The sequence below is a fragment of the Dreissena polymorpha genome, chromosome 10 (assembly GCF_020536995.1).
Source record: "Dreissena polymorpha isolate Duluth1 chromosome 10, UMN_Dpol_1.0, whole genome shotgun sequence".
In the NCBI taxonomy this organism is placed as follows: Eukaryota; Metazoa; Mollusca; class Bivalvia; order Myida; family Dreissenidae; genus Dreissena; species Dreissena polymorpha.
In genome coordinates, this window is record NC_068364.1 from 34,366,761 (window position 1) to 34,389,711 (window position 22,951).

General features: G+C 37.0%; 1 protein-coding gene across 1 annotated transcript in view; it reads right to left on the reverse strand.

The window, feature by feature from the left end:
- LOC127849032 (uncharacterized) overlaps positions 1-16,802 on the reverse strand; it is a 41,705-nt gene extending 24,903 nt beyond the window's left edge. The window contains exons 1-5 of the mRNA XM_052381757.1: positions 16,664-16,802; positions 6,045-7,026; positions 5,424-5,582; positions 4,852-5,050; positions 3,472-4,622 (exon numbers count right to left, since the gene is read on the reverse strand). Of these exons, the coding sequence (XP_052237717.1) occupies positions 3,472-4,622; positions 4,852-5,050; positions 5,424-5,582; positions 6,045-6,578 (2,043 nt within the window). The 5' untranslated portion in view covers positions 6,579-7,026; positions 16,664-16,802. The remainder of the gene's footprint in view (positions 1-3,471; positions 4,623-4,851; positions 5,051-5,423; positions 5,583-6,044; positions 7,027-16,663) is intronic.
- Positions 16,803-22,951: the final 6,149 nt, after the last annotated feature.

Sequence of the window (22,951 nt, forward strand, 5' to 3'; positions counted from 1 at the left end):
GTCGCATTATGCAATCCTGAGCTATCTTTGTGGTGATATTTTACCATCAAAACGATTGCAAAATCAAAGCACTGGAGGATCAATATGTTATTTATGATCACACTTACTTCAAAACACCTCTGACAATTTCCCCGGTCTTTATTCTGGTGCGTGGTCATATAAAGGCAACTCAAACACTATATTCGACGCAAGTATTGTTCTTTTTGTGAATATTCGTAATTTCGTAAATGCTTATACCCCGTGTTCCCCTTCATGAAGTGGGTATTTAAGTTTCATAAACAATCTACAAAACAAATAGCCTTTATGAAAACTGAAAAATTCTTAATTCCAAATTTGAATGGGTATTCGACAAATGTTTCTATTTCGTACTCTTTTAGTGTTAATTATATTAAGTGGGTGAAACAGGAATGTACCAAATGTCAGTAACATCAGTTGTACGTACGCTCTTTCTCATACAATTCGGACTTTGTTCCTCGAACATCTATTAGTTCCCCATTAACGTGTAGGTGATCGTAAAGAAATGAGTTTTGGCTGTGACCAAACAACTACCCTTTAGTAAAATTGAGAAGTGTATCATTCTAAATCTAAATGGGTATTTCTCAATTGCTTGTGTGTTGTACTTTTTCAGTGTTGGATGAAACTATTTAGTGGTTGAAATAGATCTGTACCAAATGTCAGTTATATCATCTGTGCGTACGATCGTCCTGATATTATGTGAAAATTACACATTGTATAATAAGTGTTTGCTCTCCAGCTGGTGCAGCTTAAGTTTCACTTCATGTTTATTTTATATTGCCACTAATTTAAGCAGAATAATGGGATTATAACAAATCTTGATTCAAAATACTTTGTGGCAACCATTCTTTATTTGTTACATGAAAAAAACGTGTTTTATTACAGATAGTGTAGGCCACTTTTTGTCTTTGATGAAAGGTGTCGTTTGTGAACCATCTTGTTGATAACGTATTATTTACAAATATTTACGTTACAGTTACATGAATTTTATCGTTAAAATTATCAAACAAACAAAACAACAACTTCATTTTTGCTATACGTTTTATACTGCATTACATAAGGTTTATGTATTATGAAAAAAGTCATTAAATCCAAAATATTTTAATAAATACATATACTATGCAAATTATGTGAACATTACAACTTGTGTACAAAGCACAATTATATTGTCAACTTATCAATCATGACCGCAACATTACGGATTGTCAAAAATGTCAATAAGATCTCTTTTATTCTAAAGGTAACACAAACAAACCACTTTGTTTCGAATGCAAGGGGCATATCGAGGCTGTTACCCCCACAATTTAGAAGCATATTACAATAATTCATATTCACACTGTTCACTAATATACTATTTATTCAGTAGCAATTACAATATAACGGTTATCTGTAAGAGAAATGTGAATTTTTTTCCAAAACTATGTTTCGATACAAGGCCCACGTGGGATTCCAACTTGCGCCTAAAGAAAGGAGTTTCGAACTTAAATGAATTTTATCAACACTTCATTTCCGTTAGCTGGAAATAAACCGACGAAAACATTCTAGAAAGATAAAAAATAATGTTGCACTGAGCAAAATTAGACCATGTTTAAGGCAATAATGTTATAAATAGTTATTGAACGATTGTCTTATTTTTGAAAATGTTTTACCGCACAGCTCGTACAGATCTAAACTTTTGACATACTATGCACATATCAAAATCTTCAAATACACTAGTATATGCTTTAAATACACTAGTACATGCTGCAAATATACTAGCATATGCACAAGATACGAAAATTTAAGTTCGTCAAACAATTTAAATTCTTTACATAAACAAAAATACATATGTTACAAAAATACACAGATTATTTCATTACAGTACAACTCTTGGTTGAAGAGCAACCGCAATATGACATAATTGTTCTTCCATTTGTCTGAAGTTTTGCATCATTTTCATCTAACACATGTATCTAATTGTCGTAGATAACTTTGCTAGTGCTCAGTGTAACATTTTATGTCATGAAAAACAGAAGAAACTATGTCATAATATGAACATTTATCGTAGCCAACCTGATCAGAGGATGTCCATTTATCCATGGGCAAATATTGAGCTTTGTTCGTAAATTAAACTTATTCTTTTGTTATAGTTCTTGATAGTTTCAATAGACCTGTCATCAAATATTTCACGAATATACATCTACGGTTATCTCAAACGCTTGAAACGGTTCTATCATACTGCGTAGTGCACTTGCGGTCATCGGTATTTAACTTAGTGTCCGGATTGAGCGAGTATTTGAATACATACATTTCGTCCATTCCATCAAAGACGTCATCTAAGTGGAGATTTCGCGCTTGCATTTTGTATCCGTCTTTTATGACGTTATATTTGTTAGAAGAACTGATTTTTTCTTTGAAAGCAACGAATTTCTGATGTGGTACAACAGTGCATTCTTTTAGTTTAAAGGTCACAGAATGGCTGGATCCTTCATATAATTTCGTTAGCCTATCTAGCGTAACAACGTTAATAATTACAAGTTCAAAGTACACATACGTCAATGTTCCCGAAAGTCGTTCGATTGGCTCTTTGGTAAAGTCAACGTGGCATATTTTCAAGCGTTTAAGATTCTTCAGTTCAGGCAGCATGTTGACGAGATCATTTGTATGTTTACATTGATGTACGTGTAGATTTTGCAAACATTCAGAGTTATTCGATAATGCCGCAAACATCATCTTTTCCGTCCCTTCCGTAACGCGTTCGAGGCTACAGGTAACCATTTTCCCTGTGGACGCAGTAGTTATTGCAGGCTCTTTTTCTCCAGCGATGCAGAGGTACTTCAAATGTCTACACCTACTTAGGTCTATTTCCGTACGTCGCTCTTTCAGTGTTACGTACACAAGAGTGTCATTCGACGATGAAAAAACTGATCTGAAGACATCTATAGTTAGTTTGTCATGGTGTTCCTGTAAATACACCGATACGATCCTCGTTTCGTTTCTTTTGACAAGCTCCCTCCATACCTGTGTGTTTTTCACGTGTATGTCAGTCACATGGGTAAGATATAAATGTGCTTCATGCTGATTGCTTTTTGATTCTGTTAATCCTTTGAGAACCAAGTCTTGTGCTTGCTGAATTATATGCAGATTTTGTAAGTCCTGTACACTATTTTCTGTACCAATAGCATTTAATTTTGCTTCACAATCATTAGAAACAAAGTTCATGAGAGATACTGAGAACGCAACTGCCTTTTCGCTGTCAATGCCACACATAAATTCAAAAAAAGTTGCAAAGTCCTGTATCCTGAGCATGTGTCCATCCAGATTTGCAATTGATTTCTCTACATTATATGCCTGAGACACCGACGTAGCAATGTGGCGTGCTGCAAGAAACTCTTGGAATGTTTTATGTAAGAATGACAATACTGAGCCATGTTGAGCGTTTGGTTGCAGAAAAGACCTTTGGGTTAAGATCCCAACTTGAAGTGCCTTTTTCTTTTCATCTGAATTTAAGGCTTTGTCAACCACAGATTGGTCAAACACAATCGACGATTCTCTTTCATGGTCAATTAGGGTGTCGAACGCTAGTTTTTGCAGTTTTTCTAAAAGGCCATCTTGAGCTTTGTCATTTGCATCGTCACTCATTTGCTCCATATCACTGCCCGATGACAACCGCATTCTTAGTTGCCCAAACAACATATCTATCATGTTCCTATAGATGTCGCACACGGATGATCCAAGTTTTCCTCCTGTATACCAAAGATACAGGAGTTGCATGTTGAGCACTGGCACGTTAAGACAGTGTGTCAAATTGTGGTCCTTTACTGAGTTGAAGAAATCATCTGGCAACACATTTCTTCCTGTCTTGTTGTTAAGACATTGAATAACCTTTTCTGCAAGGTCGCGTGGATCTTTCACACCAGTTATTTCGAAACGGCGTTCAATTTCGATATCGGACGACATTCTCGCGAATGCCATTTTCCACGGTCGTGTGGTTGTCAGGACTAAACATTTGTCGCGCATTCTTCGCCGTGGAATCATTGTTTGTGCTCCACAATAGCAATCGCTGTCGTCCCTATGTCGCCACTCATCAAGTCCGTCCAGAATAATGAGACAAACCTCTTCATCAAGCACCCTCTGTAGGAATTGATCAGTGTATTTGGCCGGCAGGTTTGCAAGAATGTGGTAGTATATCATCTTGTCAACATCACATTCACGGCCACTGAAGTCCCGTAAGAACACCAAGAACACGAATTTGAATTGACCAAGCGTTTCAAACTGAAAAAACCTGTCAGTGTCTGTAGGGCCATGATTTGAAGCCCATGCCAATGCAGTTTTAACGCAAAAGGCGGTTTTTCCAACCCCTGGCTCACCTATCATATAAACTTCGTTAACGATGTTGCCATGGTTGAGTAGAACGTCAGACAGGTGTAATTCATCTGCTGAGTACGACTTTCTAAATGAATGTCTGTGGGGCTGTACTTCTCTGTTGTTTTTTCCGTGGTCAAGTCTGATAACATTTGGCGTAACATAAAGGTCTCCTACCGTCCCTTTCACATGCGGCGGTAATGGATAGATGGGAAGCTGATTTTTGAACTTGATATAAAAGTTTTTCAAATCTTTTTTGAAGTCTGTAAAATATTTTGATTCATACATACATGGATTGTTAATGTTATGAATTATTAATGTACGTCAACATATTTACCAAAATCAACAATTTAAGATGATAGCGTTGTTTACAGTTGTTTATTGCGCAATCTTTAACACGTTATACAGTAGTGAATTAATACTAAAATGGTCACTTATCTGCATAATTGACAATATACTCTTTGAGTTCAGTGTATTATGTTAAATAGATACCTTCTGTCAGACGCGCGTGTTTTGTTTCTGATACGTCCTTCAGGGTCGCAATTTCGGTACTTATTATTTGGATCTTTTTGCTAAAGTAATGGTATAAATATTCCACTTTTTCCTCTAAGTTCATTGACACCAGCTCTTTTAACACGTCCTGTTGTACATCGATACTTTCAGATTTGATGTCGAAATCGCCTTGCTTTATCTACAAAAAAAAATATAAAAAATATAAGTATAATATTATTTGAGTTAGAAAGACCGATTTAACTAGCTACATAGAGTTCAATATATGGCACATAAGGTTTTGGCATAAGATCGGATATATACCTCTACTATCTGTGCCTTTTTTAAAACATGAAAGGCGTTTACAACAAGGCTAAATGTATTACCCTTTATTGTATAGGTAATTATCCACCTGCCATAAATGAAAGTCTTGCAACAGGAGGTAATAAGAATAATCTCCAGATTAAGTTTAGCAGTGTCATTAATACTTCATTATACAGAGATCCTTACTCATAAATGTACCATAACTATTTGGTTTGAAAAGAGCTTGTTTTATAATGATCCAAGTTTGTTACCTCATTCAGTTTACTTATTGCCTTTATGCATTCTGGAAAATTGCCAGGGCGTCTGATATCTTTCAGAAGATTGGTCAACGCATTAATGACGTCATGCATAATGACATCAGGAACATCAGTCTGTGACGCGTGTCTAATACTGCGCATCTTTTCCCTCACCTGAAAGATTATTTTTGTTTTGTATGTTTGTGAATAAATCCCTGTACGGGTTTGTATGAACTAAACCACGATGTAGAAGTCATATCTTGCAACTCGTTTTCTAACATGATCAGCATAGTGTGTTAACAAAATTACTTCAAATTACGAACAAACACACAGAATAAGTAACTAACGAACATAGGATTGCCGTAACGCCTTATAACATTGTATCGCTGAGTTGGTTAATCCCGAAATTATAAGGTTTACACTTAACAATATATATACATGTACAATATATATTTAAGATAAGCAAAATGATTTACTGTAAAATCATTATTTGTTATGTTACATTAGTGTAAGTTGATTTAATGGATTGACCAATACACGAATTTTTGAGAGAGCCACACAATTTCATACCGACGAATGCAAATGATTTTACAGTATTTTGCATAATATCTTAAGTCTAAGTCGCAGGAAACTTACGATGGTGCAAACATTTTCCCGCTTGCTAAGATCGTCACCGATTTCGTTGTCGAAGTCTCGACAATTTATAATCAAGTTCAATATTCCGTTGATATCTGTTTTATCAGCACTGTCCTTATCGTCGTAGCCTTGTGGAGGCAGAAAACACTTTGCGACCTCCCACGACTCTGTCAACCATTGTGTGGCATCCGTATTGCACCAAGATGGGTTTTCATGACGGTGTAGTTGTGATATTGCGTCTCTTACCGTCTGACAAACACCTTTTCCGCACTTCTGGAACTTTTGCTTGGCATGAAAGGAGCATTTTCGTTTGTTTCTATCGCATATGTCCTTCGCTGGACAATCAATGACATTCGGGGTCGAGCACACACCGCATGTTAAATTTCCAGTTTGGCGCGTCAGGGATACCTTCACAGCTTCCATTACATTCGTGACAATTGGAATAAGAGCATCCCTGGTTACAAACCCGGCAAGAATGCATTTAATCAAATTAACCATTTTGTGATCCCTGATTTTTTCTTTAAGATCCGCCATTTTTGTTGTGTCTCTACATAGCCACCAGGCCGTCTGTATATTTCACTGCTATTTCGTATTAACTCTTTATACGTTTAATGGTGTTTCTTGCTACCGGTTCTGGTTTACTTGCATTTTATTTTACTGCACATTTCAGTGCCTGAAACAAGATCTTGTTGTATGTGCGTTTCGAAAGTCAAACTTTTGGTTGATGTCAAGTTATTTAAGTTCAACTATGTTGATCTCTCCAGTTTATGAACAGTTTATGGGTGATTCAACAATGCACCAAGAGCTATGTTGAACAATTGTTTGCACGAATATTTCAAACCAGTTAGTTTCATATTTCGCAGCTGTTTCAACTTGGTTTATTGAATTAGGATTTGTGTTACATATTTGCGCTCATATCTTCGCTGCGCAGTAGCTGTTCGATTATGTTTCTTTGTTTGACCGCACTCGTGGTTGGTAATGTCTAAAAACAAAAACAAATTCGTTGAATATTGTTTATATTTAGAATTAAGGTTACAATTATAAAAGTACGGGCTTTTTCAATATTACAAACTCTACTGTATCGGCAATACACACAACAAAAATAAAATGCATTAAAGCAACACACCTTCAACATTTTTATATGATATGTTTACTGTATTAAGAAAAACTTAACATATAATAGTGTTTTTGGCGTTCAATATAATATTTCCATTTAATGAGTTATTTTTAGTGAATGAACATTTTAGAATTTCAACTAGTACTATAATTGACGAAATTACTTATGTAGGCATAAGGCACCCGTGCATCAGTGTGTTCTTGTGTTTTCACTATGTAAACTAGCAGTTTGTTATATGGGAATCATATACATGTATGTAAAGAAGCATTAGCTCAATCTGTTTTAAATATGTGTACATATGCAAAATAAAAGCTATACGAGTACATATTTGTAAACAAGGGTGGGGGTGGGGGGGGGGGGGGTAAAGTGACAGGGGTTTGTTTAAATACTTCAACTTCTGATAAAATTAAATTATTTGCACATTGTGTGCACATAAAAATGTTACTGTTGCTTGTTGTCGACTTAATTTGCAACAAATGTATTTCTGTTCTCAAGGTTTCTACAATCTCAGCCTGGTCAGAACTGATAAGCCTCGTAAAATGTTGAGTTTATTATCGTACAGTTAACTCTTTCGTTTTCGGCACAGCTGTATAAGGTTACAATATACTAAATATTTTTGGAGTGCAATGCTATACCATCTAAAAAATGGAACGACATTTATTTGAAGGCACAATTCTCAGTATGGGCACTTGTAATGACTTTAATTTTGAATTTTTCTGTGTGCATGTGGTAGGGAAACATTGTTGTATACTACAAAGTCAGTGTTTTGCTTTTAGATTGGAGACTACATGAGACTTTGACAGATGGCGGGAAACCCTCATCCACTGGTACGAAGCCGGTAAATAGATGGCCATAAAATAGTGACCGCTGATTCGCGTCGAGTTCTTTCTTGCATAACGCATGACCTACCTTTTTATTGTTTTAATCATTGCGGCTTGGAATGCTCTTTAAGAAAAGGTATGGTTATGGGGGTCTCTATGCGCAAAAGTTTTACTTTATTTTTTGTAAAAGTTATTGCTTTCACATTAAATTTGTGTAGGAAATCTTTTGGTATATTGTGACCATAAGCCAGCTTTTCACCTTACCTGACCTTTGTAAGTGTCCAATAAAATTCAAATAAAATTTCCCGCGGCTAGATACGAATGAATACACTTCATTTATTCAATTGGCTGATTTGAACATACCACCAGAACATTGGAAACATGAACGCGTCTTTGTAACACTGTTTTACTGCGTGTTCAGCATGAAACAACTTGATCTCTAATGAAAAAGCTTGATAGATAGAACAGTTTTACACTCAACTCTCGACATCATTACAGTTTGTGCGTGCACCTTTTATTTTCAGAGGATTGTCAGCGCCAGAGCGTTTGTACTTAAAGGCTATGTTCTCATATTTTGTAATTACTTCCATATTCCTGTCTGTGTATTAGTATATTTAAGTTCATAACAGTATCGTTTTTCCCTATTCTGATATTCGGTTTTGCCAAACCATTTTAAATTGTTTTCGAAATTGAACATTTAACATGTAAAAGTATAAAGGTTGAAACAAGCTGTCGTTCCAGCAGTGGAAGCGTGGCCTCCCTTTAATGCATTGCATTCCAATCCGCAAGGTATCAGGGTCAATTCGCGGCCAGTACAATAATCGTTATATAATATAGACGCTTTCGCGTGAACTTTGTGAACTGGAATTTTCTTTAGACCAGAAATATGTTAAATGAAGATATTCCGCGATATAATTATGGTATGTCAATAATAGATTATTAATGTGTTTTTCAACAATACCATGATAAATATTATTTTTGATTAATTTAACAAGAATTAGTCCACCATATTGACTAATGTATTAAGCATGAGCGCGATGATTCTCGATACTGTTAATAATCGAATCAAATAGCAATGCCCGACAAACAACTAAAACAGCTTTGTTCGAAGAACGCGCGCATAAATATTTAAAATATGTGCGGATACTTCGCGTGTGGCCGGTTGACTCATATTTTTTAATTTCACTTCCATTCTTGTTTTGGTTTTCTGTTTTGTATCTATAGGTTTATGACCAGCAATATGTGATAATGTAAAATAAGCCGCGAAAACTCCGCGTAACATCCCGTACTGCCTGTGATGCAGCTAAGAACTGCACATAAAAAGACATTCGCTATCTTTGATCTCATTCATGGAACCCTTTACCTTTCACCAACTCCTACCACAATCAACGCCGTATATCTTAAAAAAAAGATATTTCTTGTTTAACATGTTTAGTATTCAGTTGATAATCCACAACATGTATTTTTTTTATATCCCAGCATATTAAATGTCAGAAGAAACAATCATTTAATAAATTCAATTTTAGTTTCTTTTTTTTAACTATCAATATAATGGCTAATCCGTGCGTTCGTTATTTTATTGATGCTTGCCATATATTACCTTTTGATATGAACACCTCATATCTGGAAATTTTATTAGTAATCATTGTACACGAAAGATAAAAAATCTAACTAAATATCTCGATACATAACCACAAATAAACCGACCTAAATGTATTTAATGACCGTGTTAAGGAAATGAACGCTTACGTTTCGGCAAATGTGGTGCAGTGACGAAAGGAGTGAAAAATTTCTCAATATCTATATGGGCCATGCTCTGTGAAAAATGGGTTTAATGCGCGTGCGTAAAGTGTCGTTTCAGATTAGCCTGTGCAGTCCGCACAGGCTAATCGGGGACGACACATTCCGCCTTAACTTTTTTTTGCTAAGAAGAGACTTTCCTTAAACGAAAACTATCATAAAAGAGGAAAGTATCGTCCTGATTAGCCTGTGCGAACTGCACAGGCTAATATGGGACGGCAATTTACGCACATGCTTTAAACTCCCTTTTCACAGAGCACGGCTCATATATATTTAAAAGTCCAACCGGAGGCAACCATCTAAGATTCAATGATTGCTTAAGAAATTGTTAGTGTAAACCGCAAAGAATTTTAAGTTGTTTCTATAACTGTATGGCCCATTTTGTAAACAGTTAAGCTGTGAGTTACATTTAAGGCAATCTAAACATTTATGATCATGTTATTTAAGGAATCTCTATTTAAAATTTGGTAAGCACAATGCATCTTAACTTTGGGCGATAGAGCAAATATGCGCGACATTTCACACATTCTGTTTTTGTTTTAATTCAAGAAAGACCCAAGGTAAACGCTAAGTCATTTATTTTTATTCATTACTTTTTGGAAGTAACAGCATCCGTGAACAATAAATTGAGCCACGTAAGGCGAAGAAGGGTCTTATGCTATGATATGCGGCCAACGTACTTTAGACCAGTCTGAAATATCGCGCAAACTGGTCGGGAGGGGGATACGCTCTCCGCTATAAACTTATGCAAGGTTTCGTTTTCTCATTAGCGGATAATGTAGCTGATGCGCAGGCTGGTATGGAGCCCTGTCGGACCGTATTTGGTACAAAAACGAATATGGTACAAGTTTGTACCATATTCGGCCGAATATGGTACAACTGTCTAATTGTACCATATACGTATCTGCAGTTTTGGGGTAAAATGCCTGACCGAATATGGTACAAACTTGTACCATATTCGGATGAAAAATGTACCACATTCGTTCCGAATATGATACACACTCATCATCGTAATCATCATCATCATCATCATCGTTATCTCATCATCATCATCATCATCATCATCGTTATCTCATCATCATCATCATCATCATCATCATCATCATCATCATCATCATCATCATCATCATCATCATCATCATCATCATCATCACATCAATTATCAACACCCCAATGATCATCATCGTTGTTATCTTTACCAACACCACCATCATCATCACCATCAAAACCAACATCATCATATCCATTATCATGATCGTAATGGTGGTCACAAAAGTTTTTTTTGTAATGATAATGACAGCGATGTTTTCGGTCGATAATGAGGATGTTGTGATGATGATGACGACGATGAGAATATCATCATCATCATCGGCCAATAAACATCGCCATCATCATCATCACAAATATTTTGTTATCATCATCATCATTATCATCATCGTCGGCCGATAAACATCGCCGTCATCATCATCTAAAAACTTATCATCATCATTATAACCATCATCATCGTCCGATAAACATCGCTGTCATCATCATCCCAAAACGTTTGTTATCATCATCATCATCATCATTATCATCACCATCATCATCATCACCACAATCATCAAACCCCAATCATCATAACCACTGTCATCATCATCACCACCACCATCATCATCACAATTTTTTTACCATCATCATCATCACAAATGTTTTGTCATCATCATCATCACATATTCATTTTACATTTTGTATTTTATAATTTGTTTCATTCAAGAGATTCAACAAACTTGTACTTTTTTCATTTATTGGTATACTGACAGGATTTTTCAAAGTAATATTGAAGAACATAGAACAGCATTTAAATTTTAATCCAACTGTAGCATTTTGACAAGACATAATATACATATATACATTCATTTTAGTAGCAGCCAAAATATCCCAAATGTGCTTCGTAAAAAGTTACCAGTAAATGAGCAAATGACAACAAATTTCCGGTAGAAAAACATAATCATCAATCACAAAAATAACATAACAGGTTTCCAAACACCGATATACATGTATATTTCACCTGTAATGTCTGTACATGACATCTATGATATCATACCAACCGATTCCACTAACACGCAAACGCAGCCATGCGTTTGCCCATTTTGGCCCCTTGATGATTTCTTTTATTGCCGAAATAAGACCGCTGTTTCTGCCCGCTCTTGTTAATAGGAAACGAACGCTAACAGGATTTCTGTTACTAGTATCTAGTCCAATATCCGGCCGAATGTAAATTCTAGGTGTTTGCAAACTCATTGACCTTATTAAATCTCTAAAGGGTTTGCCGACCTTCGCCAACACAAACTGGATTGACGGGTTTGATTGTATGCAGAACTTAAAAATTTCAACTTGAATGTGAAGTGGTAACATCAGAAATGGAAAAGTCGTTCGCTTCTGTGCCCTCCTATTGTTTATCATATCTTGAAGCTCTTTCAGGGCTGAACACACAGAGACGTCACCGTTGTCGCCAGAGTCACCGTTGTCGCCGGAGTCACCGTTGTCGCCAGACGCAGCGTTGTCGCCGGAGTCACCGTTGTCGCCGGAGTCACCGTTGTCGCTGGAGTCACCGTTGTCGCCGGAGTCACCGTTGTCGCAAGAGTCACCGTTGTCGCCAGACGCAGCGTTGTCGCCAGATGCAGTGTTGTCGCCAGACGCAGCGTTGTCGCCGGAGTCACCGTTGTCGCCAGACGCAGCGTTGTCGCCGGAGTCACCGTTGTCGCCGGAGTCACCGTTGTCGCTGGAGTCACCGTTGTCGCCGGAGTCACCGTTGTCGCAAGAGTCACCGTTGTCGCCAGACGCAGCGTTGTCGCCAGATGCAGTGTTGTCGCCAGACGCAGCGGTGTCGCCGGAGTCACCGTTGTCGCCAGAGTCACCGTTGTCGCCAGACGCAGCGTTGTCGCCTGACGCAGCGTTGTCGCCAGACGCAGCGCTGTCGCCAGAGTCACCGTTGTCATACGACTGTTCTAAGCGTGATATTATGTCCTTGTACACGCGTTGATTGATACGGATACTAACGTAATGCATGCCAAATCCTTCTGGGAAATACCCCAATGCAATTGTTCCAACATCACCATCGAACTTTCCATCTGCTGACACAATTGATGAGTGTTCTAGTCCTCGGGTAGAAACTACCAGGCACTGCAAATTATATTCTCTCATAAGTGCAATGAGCGTGAGGTTGTCGCCGTATGTCCCATTCTTAGACATATTCTTAACGTATTCATCAAATGTTTCATCATAGACAAAAGTTTCATAGAAATATCTGTTTTCTACAATGTGATGGACTGCTTCCTTACGTAAAGCATCTACGTCTTTGTATATACCAATTTTACCAAGTTGATGCGATATAGCAGCAAATTGACAATTTCCATCCGGATTTGGGTCCATGGCAATATTCACCCCATCCAACAACTGCAGATTTTCATGGTGTGTTAAAACATGATAGTACTTAGTTCTGTGATTTTGTTTCTCTGAGCGGTTCTGTTTTAATGAATGTTTTTTAATTTTTCGTTGTTTCTCTAACGCAACAGTTAGGCTAGTCATGTTTTCGACCCCAACCGATTTGCTTACGAATCCAAGTTCGGGTTTGTTCGGTACTTGAAATGACACGATATAAACACCATTTCGTTTTACTTTTTCTACCTTGCCTTCGATAACATATCTTTTGGTTGGCACCCTGGATTTTCGAAAGGGATAGCGAATTAATACTGTCTCTCCTACTTTGTACTTGCTTGGGGAAGTTGCGTTTTTCAACAGCGACCTGTAAGCCTTTTTATTTGCTCGCCGTATGGTTTTCTTTATTTCACGAGAACTATGACGTTCTTTGGTAAAAACATGACTTCTTCCGTAGTAGGCTTCAAAGGGCGTGAGACCCCCAAGAACTCGTTTGAAACTTGTGTTTATTGCATAGGCTAAATCTTGAAGCCCTTCGACCCAGTTAAATCCACGTTTACTTTTTGTTGCAAATAGAATCTTGGCCTTTATAACACTGTTTGACCTTTCACACTTGCCCTGTGATTGAGGATGATACGGCCTACTATTGATCATTTTGATGTTGTACTTGTTCAACAAAAGTTTCATACTAGGGCCTTTAAATTCCAGTCCGTTGTCACATTGGATGATGTCAGGGGCAAGGTTAACCATCAACACGTCCTCTAATGCCTTTGCAACTTCACGCGAACTCTTCGTTTTCAGGGGTTTTGGCATAACGTACCTAGAATAAACGTCCACGACTTGTAGAATATAACTGTATGTGGACCCCTTGTAGCTAACACTTTGATTTTTCATGTTAATTATGTCAATCTGCCATCTTTTGCCTGGTTTCTCTTCTGAAATTGTCTTTGGCTTTGGCTTGTTTGTAAATCTCGGATACTTCTCATGGTAATACTTGCTATTGTACAGTATTTCAAGGATAGCTTGTTCCGAGAACCCCGTGTAATTTACTTTCAGTTTGTTGTAAATAACCCTTGCTCCACATCCTTTGTTTTCCATGAACATCTTCTCAACAAATCTAGGAAGATCTTCTTTCACAAGGACTTGCTTTCCGCCACACAATAAAGAACCCCGGTCACCAAGCTCGAAGTCCTTACGTTTTCTAATCATGGCCAAACAATTATTCTCTTCAGGTGTCCGTTTCTTCACAGGGACATCGAACGATCCGTTTAAACATATGACAATAATGTCGTACTTCGACCTGGGCAAGCACCCTAATTGCTTCCTTTTTCTCCTAATTGCTTCCTTCATCTGAAATAATATAATAAGTTATTATACATTTATACTTCATTAGTTAATAGAGCTTGTATTGAACACCGCGTGTCGAAAACGAATGTCTCACGACATGAGCTGAGCTAAAATCACTCGTCTGATAGCTCCGCTAAAATTTACAATCCGAACTTCCGGGCAATATGCGCAATGAAAGTAGCAAGTACTTCATGTAAAGTTTCATTGAAATCCAACCGAATTCAAATTCAGGGGAAAAATAGCGGGCAAACTTATGGCGGTCAACGGACAAACGGTCTGTAGAAACCAATGCTACGTGGATGGAAGGGATATAAAGAAGGGGCCCTGGGGGCCTAGGTCGCTCACCAGAAGTCACGACTAGGCAGGGTTCGAAGGTCAAAGACCTATAAACTCCATAAAATTTAAAATGTTCAAATCTACAGATTACAGGAGCTCGATCTGATTTTGGTGGAAAATACACTTTCGAAAAAATGACTGTAGCTTAAATATTTTAGCAGTTTAGGAGTTACGCACCCGGAAGGAATGCCACGGACAGTTGGATAGACGGACGGACAACTGCAAATGCACTCTGAGGGGGGGGGGGGGGGGCATAAAACATAAAAATCAATGCATGTTAAAACATCAATGCATATTAAGACAACTGAAAATTAAAATTATGTACAGTACTTACTGTCAAGAATTCTTTTGAAGTTTGAAGAAAGTTTGGATTTCAATTCTTTCTAGTCGAAAATCACAACTTTTCTTGCCGACCGCCAAGTCAAATATGGTTACTGACTTCTGAGTAAGACTCGTGTGCAAAATTCCCGCCTTTTTAAAGCGGCACGTTATCAAAGAAAAAATCGGAAACTTCAAAGCTTTGTCGGCTTCTCAGCAATATGACGTCGGAACGACAAATCAACTTTACAAAGTAATGTTTAGGAATACAGTCACACCTGTCTAAAGCAGCCAGTCAAACATCCTTATTTTTGGAGAGATATATTCATTTAAAAGAGCTCAAAATCTCTTAAATCGGATTTTGGTGAAAATACACTTTCGAAAAAAAAAGTTTTAAAAATTTGAAAATAAATTGCTATTAATGATCTCAGCGAAAGTATCTGGCCCGCCCGGGAATCGAACCCAGGCCGCCTGCGTGCCAATCTGACGCGCAACCGACTGAGCTCGCCGGAGAAACAGTTACACAACCAGCAAAATCCATGTAAAGTGTGGTTAGGTTAGCTGTTTCTGTTACTGCTAGTTACGACGACGACGACGACGACGACGACGACGACGACGATGATGATGATGATGATGATGATGATGATGATGATGATGATGATGATGATGATACTTTTGTCACTTCCAATATTAGGTTAATACAATGTATTTGAGTTTGAAAAAAAGTTTACACATCGGCAGACTATTTCATTTATTAAGAAATACATAATTTATGTACCATATACGTAGGCCATTTTCATTTTTATGAGTTTTTTTGGTATGTACCAAATACGTTTTGGCGAGCATAGAAAAACTTATTCCAACCGAATATGGTACAATGTTTGTACCATATTCGGTCGAAAATTGTACCATCTTCGGTCCGAGTATGGTACATTTGTACCATATTCGGCCGAATATGGTATAAATGTACCATATTCGTTTTTGTACCAAATACGGTCCGACAGATGTGCCCCGCTTGCCGCCTATGGCATAAGACCCAGTTTCGCATGACGTGGATCAAATGAACAGCCGATGTTTTGAAAATAAAGATCGATACACATGTAAACATTGAGTCTACATAAGCACATTTGAACACTATAGAGGCTCTGAAACATAACGCAGTTTGTGTATTTGTGTAAAAAATAACAATCAATACTAATAATAGGAAATTATTTAGGAACAGACTTTGAATATTCTAAACATATAGCTGTTGATAATAAGAATACTTACAAAACGAAAGTACAACAGCGAAATAATATTTCATTGTCTTCTTTTTATTTGTCTTAATGCGATCCACATGTTTTATTCATCAATTGAAAATAACATCATCAGATGTTACTACGAAACGACAACCATATGCAACAGGCAGTACTTACAATTTCTAAAACTGCCGCGTAAATTATCCAAAATAAGTATAAACTTACCAAATGAGTAAAGCACGTCCACCCGCAACACTTAACGGCCACAACTTGTTGTTTTGCTCATTGTGTTCAAGGCACATTAACTGATTGCTTTGTCTTTACGCGCATTAACCAACGTGTCCTGTATTCACTACCCGTTTACTGAAAATCTGTTTATTGATTGCGTTGTTTATATAAAACTTCCCGTTATGAGCAGTCTATGGAAGAGTGGAAGTGGTAACGCAGTCATGCACATTGTTAAACAACGGCTGGTTTATTACTTTAGAATGATCACATATTTATCGACGACGAAGTTATATCAGCATCAAAACATGTTCCTAGTACTATTGGTCTCAGCATGCTTGTCAAATCTGCAAAGTTTACCCATTTATGCCTAGTGAACTCTCCCATCCTTCTAAATTGGATCAATTTATTTCCAAAATTAGGGATGTCTAGTATATTTATTTCTGTATTTAGAATATTTCTTACAGAAATAACTTTAAGCAAACAGCGCAGACCCTGATGAGACGCCGCATCATGCGGCGTCTCATCAGGGTCTACGCTGTTTGCCAAGGATTTTTTTCTAGACGCTAGGCAAATCTGCAAAGTTATTGCAAAATCCTGCCTTTCTGAAAACAAAATAAAATTTACTGGCAAGCTTTTTCCGACGCTCTCCCGCCCGACCGTCAAGGGCATTACCGCAAACAAACACACACGCAAAAATACAACGACAATAACATCTGCTGTTGCTTGTGCTGCTGCTGCAGTTATAAGAATCAATAACATCAACAACAACAGGTAATACTTATATGTACCGTGGTACTCTTAAGTATACTAAAAAGTACCCCGGGTACGGAAAATCGCTAAAGGCACCCGGCCATACAACGGGGTAATTGTAATATATATTATGTAACCCGGGTACGTTGTAGTATACCCGGGGAACTTTTAAGAAGTATGTGAGCCGACAATGACCAATCGAGCACTCGTACCACTACTAATTCTACTGCTTCTACATTTTCTAGAAGTCAACCTTGACTTTAACATATCACAATCACGCTACCATAATTTATTATTATTTTTATCACCGCGGTTTTTTAGGGAGTTTCCCGTGGAAAAGGCGATTACTTGTATTTCCGTATTTGCATGATGTTACCGAATCAATAATGTTTATTTTTCATTTGCTGTGCACTTACTCATTTGCTGCGTTTCCTGTTTATTATGAACGAGCTTTTCGAAAACAAGCACCGTCAAGTGAACTAGGAAACAATACAATCACAACAATCAGTTTTATTGCCAGTGAACATTAGTTTACTCTTTGGTTTCACAATAACATAAAATGTCACCATCAACACAATCTAATTTTTTACTTATGAATTTGTATAGCTTGCTGTAACTCCACAAAACGTAGATTTGCGTTCTAGTGCAATGCTCATCTTTTCATTGAAATTCTTTGCCGTATACAGTCTCTAAGTTATACATTTGTATAATTTGCAAGATACATACCCGGTGAAAGAATATTGGAACTAGAACATACCTGGATATGGAACATGAGTAATTATTGCGCGTCATAATACGGCGCAAGGAGCATTAATTCGTATCATGCAGCGCGAATGTTCTGTAATAAAAGCCATACCAAGAAATTTGAAATCAATACACTTGTTTACGCAAACACAAACAGAAGTGATTTTGCACCGTTTCGGATATGATTCGTGGTAAGTAAACTAAAAATTACGCTGTTGAAACATTAAATCTATTTCAAATTATTCGTGTTTTAATATTTTTTCAATTAATATGTGCTTTAAAGAAAATGACAATATCCTTTAAGAATAGTACAAATAACTATTTTCTTACTTTCAAGTAAGAGATATTATTGTCACTAGCTTAAACGTCCAAGAGACACGTGTTTTTTTATATTAAAAACAACAACACATGCACAATCTTTACTATTTGAAAATGTATTGTGGAACAAAATGAATGCTAAATAATTCCAATGTCCACATTGTTTCAGGACGGACATTTACAAAGTACATAAATCAATTAGTTGTTCGTACACTATGGCGTCGTGTACCACAGGTCATCTGGGCGAAGAAATACGAGACCGGAATATGGCTAACTTGCTTAAGTGTATACTAGCAGGATTTGTGACCAGAGACGCGCTATAGGAGTTTGTCACCGATAAAATGGCGAAATTGCACAAGTCACTTTTACAACAGACGGGAAATATTAATTGGATGTCTGCTCAACACCGAACCTTATAAAATGCCCAACTCAGAGCATACGTCGTCGTGGATATCTCTGCACGTTTCCTCAAGTTCATCAATACCAAACCTGCACAAAAAAGTATGCATATGAGATTTCATACTCAGTTCGCATCGCTTTCACCAACCATCAAAACACAGACGCATAAACAATGGCTCACAAACCCATGGAAACTTGCAAAATTGTTCTCCCACCGGATAGGTACGCAGACAAACATTCTGCTGGAGATACTGATTTCAATGGGATAATAAATGTTATCATAAACTGCACGGAGTTCGAAGCTGAATTTGCTGACGACCTGAGACAAACGACGAACATTTGTGTAAAGGTAAGTGAAATAAATACCATACGACTATACATTTCTACATAAATTGTTGAAAGATTTCTTGATCTATAATTTTCCTTAATACATATTCGTGTTTAAAGAACAAACAACAAACAAAGAAAGTATTTCAGTATTTTTGCTATGAATTTGAAACTGCAATCGTACCGATTCAGGCAAGAGAGGTGTTACGAAACATAAGACATGATTCTGAGACGGACATTCCAGATTTTGAGATGTTTAACGTCATTCAAACGCTGAAAATTCTTCTCAGTGACAAGAAATATTTGATTGGCCTAACCGAATGCCAAGCTGCACTTATTAAATTAGACCAGGTAGGTGTTACAACCTTGCATATAAAGTATCATTCGATCAAATATGAACATTTTGATCTGAATATCACCGTACGCAGTTATGCAAACCTGTTTATGTTGTTGTATAAATAATGCATATTTGCCATTGATTGAAATATTGCCATCATGCATTGAAAGCAATATCGTCGGGGTTAGATTTATCGAAGCATGTATAGATGGAAGTTTATCATAATTCTACAGCGAATGCTTACGTATTTATAAACATTAGCTGATTTTTGTCTCTAATTTTAGCACGCATAAAGTCGACCGATATTTGCAGAACGCCTTGTAATTCAATGCCACGTCATACAAATTGACGATCTTTGTTGTTAATAATAAACCCATATCATAGCTGGGAACCCAACGTTTTTGTTTGCAGTTTGATATGTTTCCCGCGTTAGCATATTTCATGAACATAAAGTACAGGATCAGTAAGACGAATATTGGGTAAATAAAATATCTTATGGTCGGCACAAACGTTAAATTCGCTCGGAAAACAACGGCTTAAGGCCTTATTAACTTTAAACAGAGTTATCTTTTCATGAACGTACAGTGGAAAATGATTATCGAAATGTTCTTTATAGATTAAAGACAGTGGTCATCGAAAGTAGACTGGACGATCTTAACGCTAAAGTCGAGAGCACGGAAAAGACATCGAACAAGAAAATGAAGTCTGGTACTACATAAATGCCGCAATGGTAACACATGACTAGTCATAAATTTTTTTTCAATCATTTATAAAAGTATTTTGAATCTTTAAATATCTTTATGTTTTCAGATTTTGAAAAAGATCTTCGGGCATTCTACAAAAAATTCAAAAGTTCCATTCCGATGTTTCCGCTTGTGCCAGAGGTAATCGAAAAGATAGAGGATATATATGTAACACCGAATATAATACAACTCCGCCGCGGAAAACGAGAACGAACGCATTTTTAGCTCGACTATTATATATGAAATATATATAGTGGAGCTATCCTACTCACCCCGGCGTCGGCGTTAGCGTTAGCGTGCAAATGGGTTTGCGTACCACCCCAAATATTTCCTATGTCCTTTGACATATTGCTTTTATATTTTGCATACTTCTTTACCAACATGACCCCAATCTATAAACAAGAGCAGACAACTGTATCAAGCATTTTGACATATTTATTGCCCTTTTATACTTAGAATATGCATATTATTGATATATCTATGTTAAAGTTTGCGTACCACCTCAAATATTTTCTATGTCCTTTGACATATTGCTTTCATATTTTGCATACTTCTTTACCAACATGATCCCAATCTATAAACAAGAGAAGACAGCTGTATAAAGCATTTTGACAGAATCATGGCCCCTTTTACGCCATTTTCCAGGGTATTGTGGTCGTCAAAATAGTACATCTTTCCATCATCCAAATTTAAACATGAATATTCATGTCGCTACTTTCTGGTCATAAACAAGTTGCCAAAATGACGTTATGATTTGCGCGAAACTTAATGGCGTTGTTTTTTTATGGGTCAATAGCGAAATGACGTTATATTTTTTGTGCAAACTTTACCTTTTAACTTTAACGGAGATGAAACCGAAACTGAAAATAGATTCATACGCTAGATTAAAAAGGACTTTTATGACCCTTACCACGATATAATTTCAGCTTTAAGATCATTTTGTGTTGTAATTATAAGAATTGAATAGCATTTTTCTGCATTTCATCGGTGTATGAACTGTCGGGAAAAATACACCTAATTTATGCCAATTAGGCGTAATTTTCCCGACAGTTCATACACCGATGAAATGCAGAAAAATGCTATTCAATTCTTAAATAAAACATTCCAGGAATACCTCGCCGCACGACATATCGCTTTTTCGACGCCGACTCCTGATAGCGAAGGGAAGACCCTTGCAAACCTTCAGCAACAAATGATCAAAATACATGACGTTGAAGTATTTTTTAAATTCATGTGTGGTATCAATGGTCATTCAGCTACGGTATATTCGGAATCGCTGATGGAAAGTTTTTCCGGAGAATGCGGAAAAATATTTCAGACAATTGGTACAGAAAACAGTGCTCAAGACTTACAGAATATCGCTCTCATTCGACAAGCGCAAGATTTGATCCTTAAAGGGTACACAGAAGCTGCAAGCAACAAAGTGGATGCCGAGCTCTATCTAACACACTTTACCGACAGAAACATAAAACAGAGTGGCACCTTGGAACTTTGGAAAAAGCATGTCCAGATGAACCAAAACAGAATTGTCTCCGTACATTTTGAAGAGAACCATGAAACGGAAATAACTGATATTCTGATATCAGTTTTTGCGCACACGTTTGGCTCTTTGGTCTATGTAAGTTTAAAAAAACCAGCATGCAGAAATTAACTTGAGTCAGTGTACAATGGTGAAATATATCTGTATAAAAAAGGATGCTAAAACATTGGCAAACTCAAAAAGTATGCTGTCTCAATCGTGTTTCCGAAAAAACAGAAATACACATGTTAGCTTCATTGAAAGAGTCAAAGCGCTTGCAAAATCTACACATTCATCAATGTAGAAATGTCGACGGACTCGTTAGCATGTTACCGTCTTTGGGAACATTGTTACGTTTGAAAGTTTGCCATGTGGACTTAACAAAGAGCCGACTGACTCGTCTCTCTAAGATACATTTTATTTCAAAACGTAACAATCCATGCAGATACTCTGGAAACAGTCACAAATATTTTATTAGACTCCAAACACTCAGTAACATTCAAACTTAAGAATTAAGTACAGTTATTCCATATGATCAGTTTGAGGCGTTCAAAACAATGATCAAATCTTCAGAGAGATACAATGTTTAAAAAGACGGGTACAAAATAACTAATGTAAACGATGTTTTCGTCGGTGACGATGAGATACGCATCTTCAAATACTCGGTGAATCCTTACATAAGTGAACAATTTAACCATGATGAAGAAACTGATATTATGGATACACACTAGTGAATATTGTTTTTTGCTGACGCTAGAGTACTTTTAATATTATACGTGTTAAAGGCGTATTAGGTATGTGATGTTATTTTGATTCCTTATTTACATTTAACACAATTAATGTATGTCATGTTTAACAACGGTAAACACTTAAAAGTTGCAGATTGGACCTTTATGTGCTTCAAAATGTATACCTAAACGACAAAGGCGTCCAGAAATGTTTGAGTGACTTTACCCAGAACGCGTTTGCGACGTGCACGACGTAAACAAATGATTAATCACATGTTCAGCAATATGAACATTAAAGATCACTGTTGAAGAAAGAGATGGCCTTGCCTTATCACAAACTGAAGTTGATGACTTAGCAAATCGGCAACACATGCATTTATTTAATCAGAAGATGCATGGAGACGGATGTGATAAAGATCT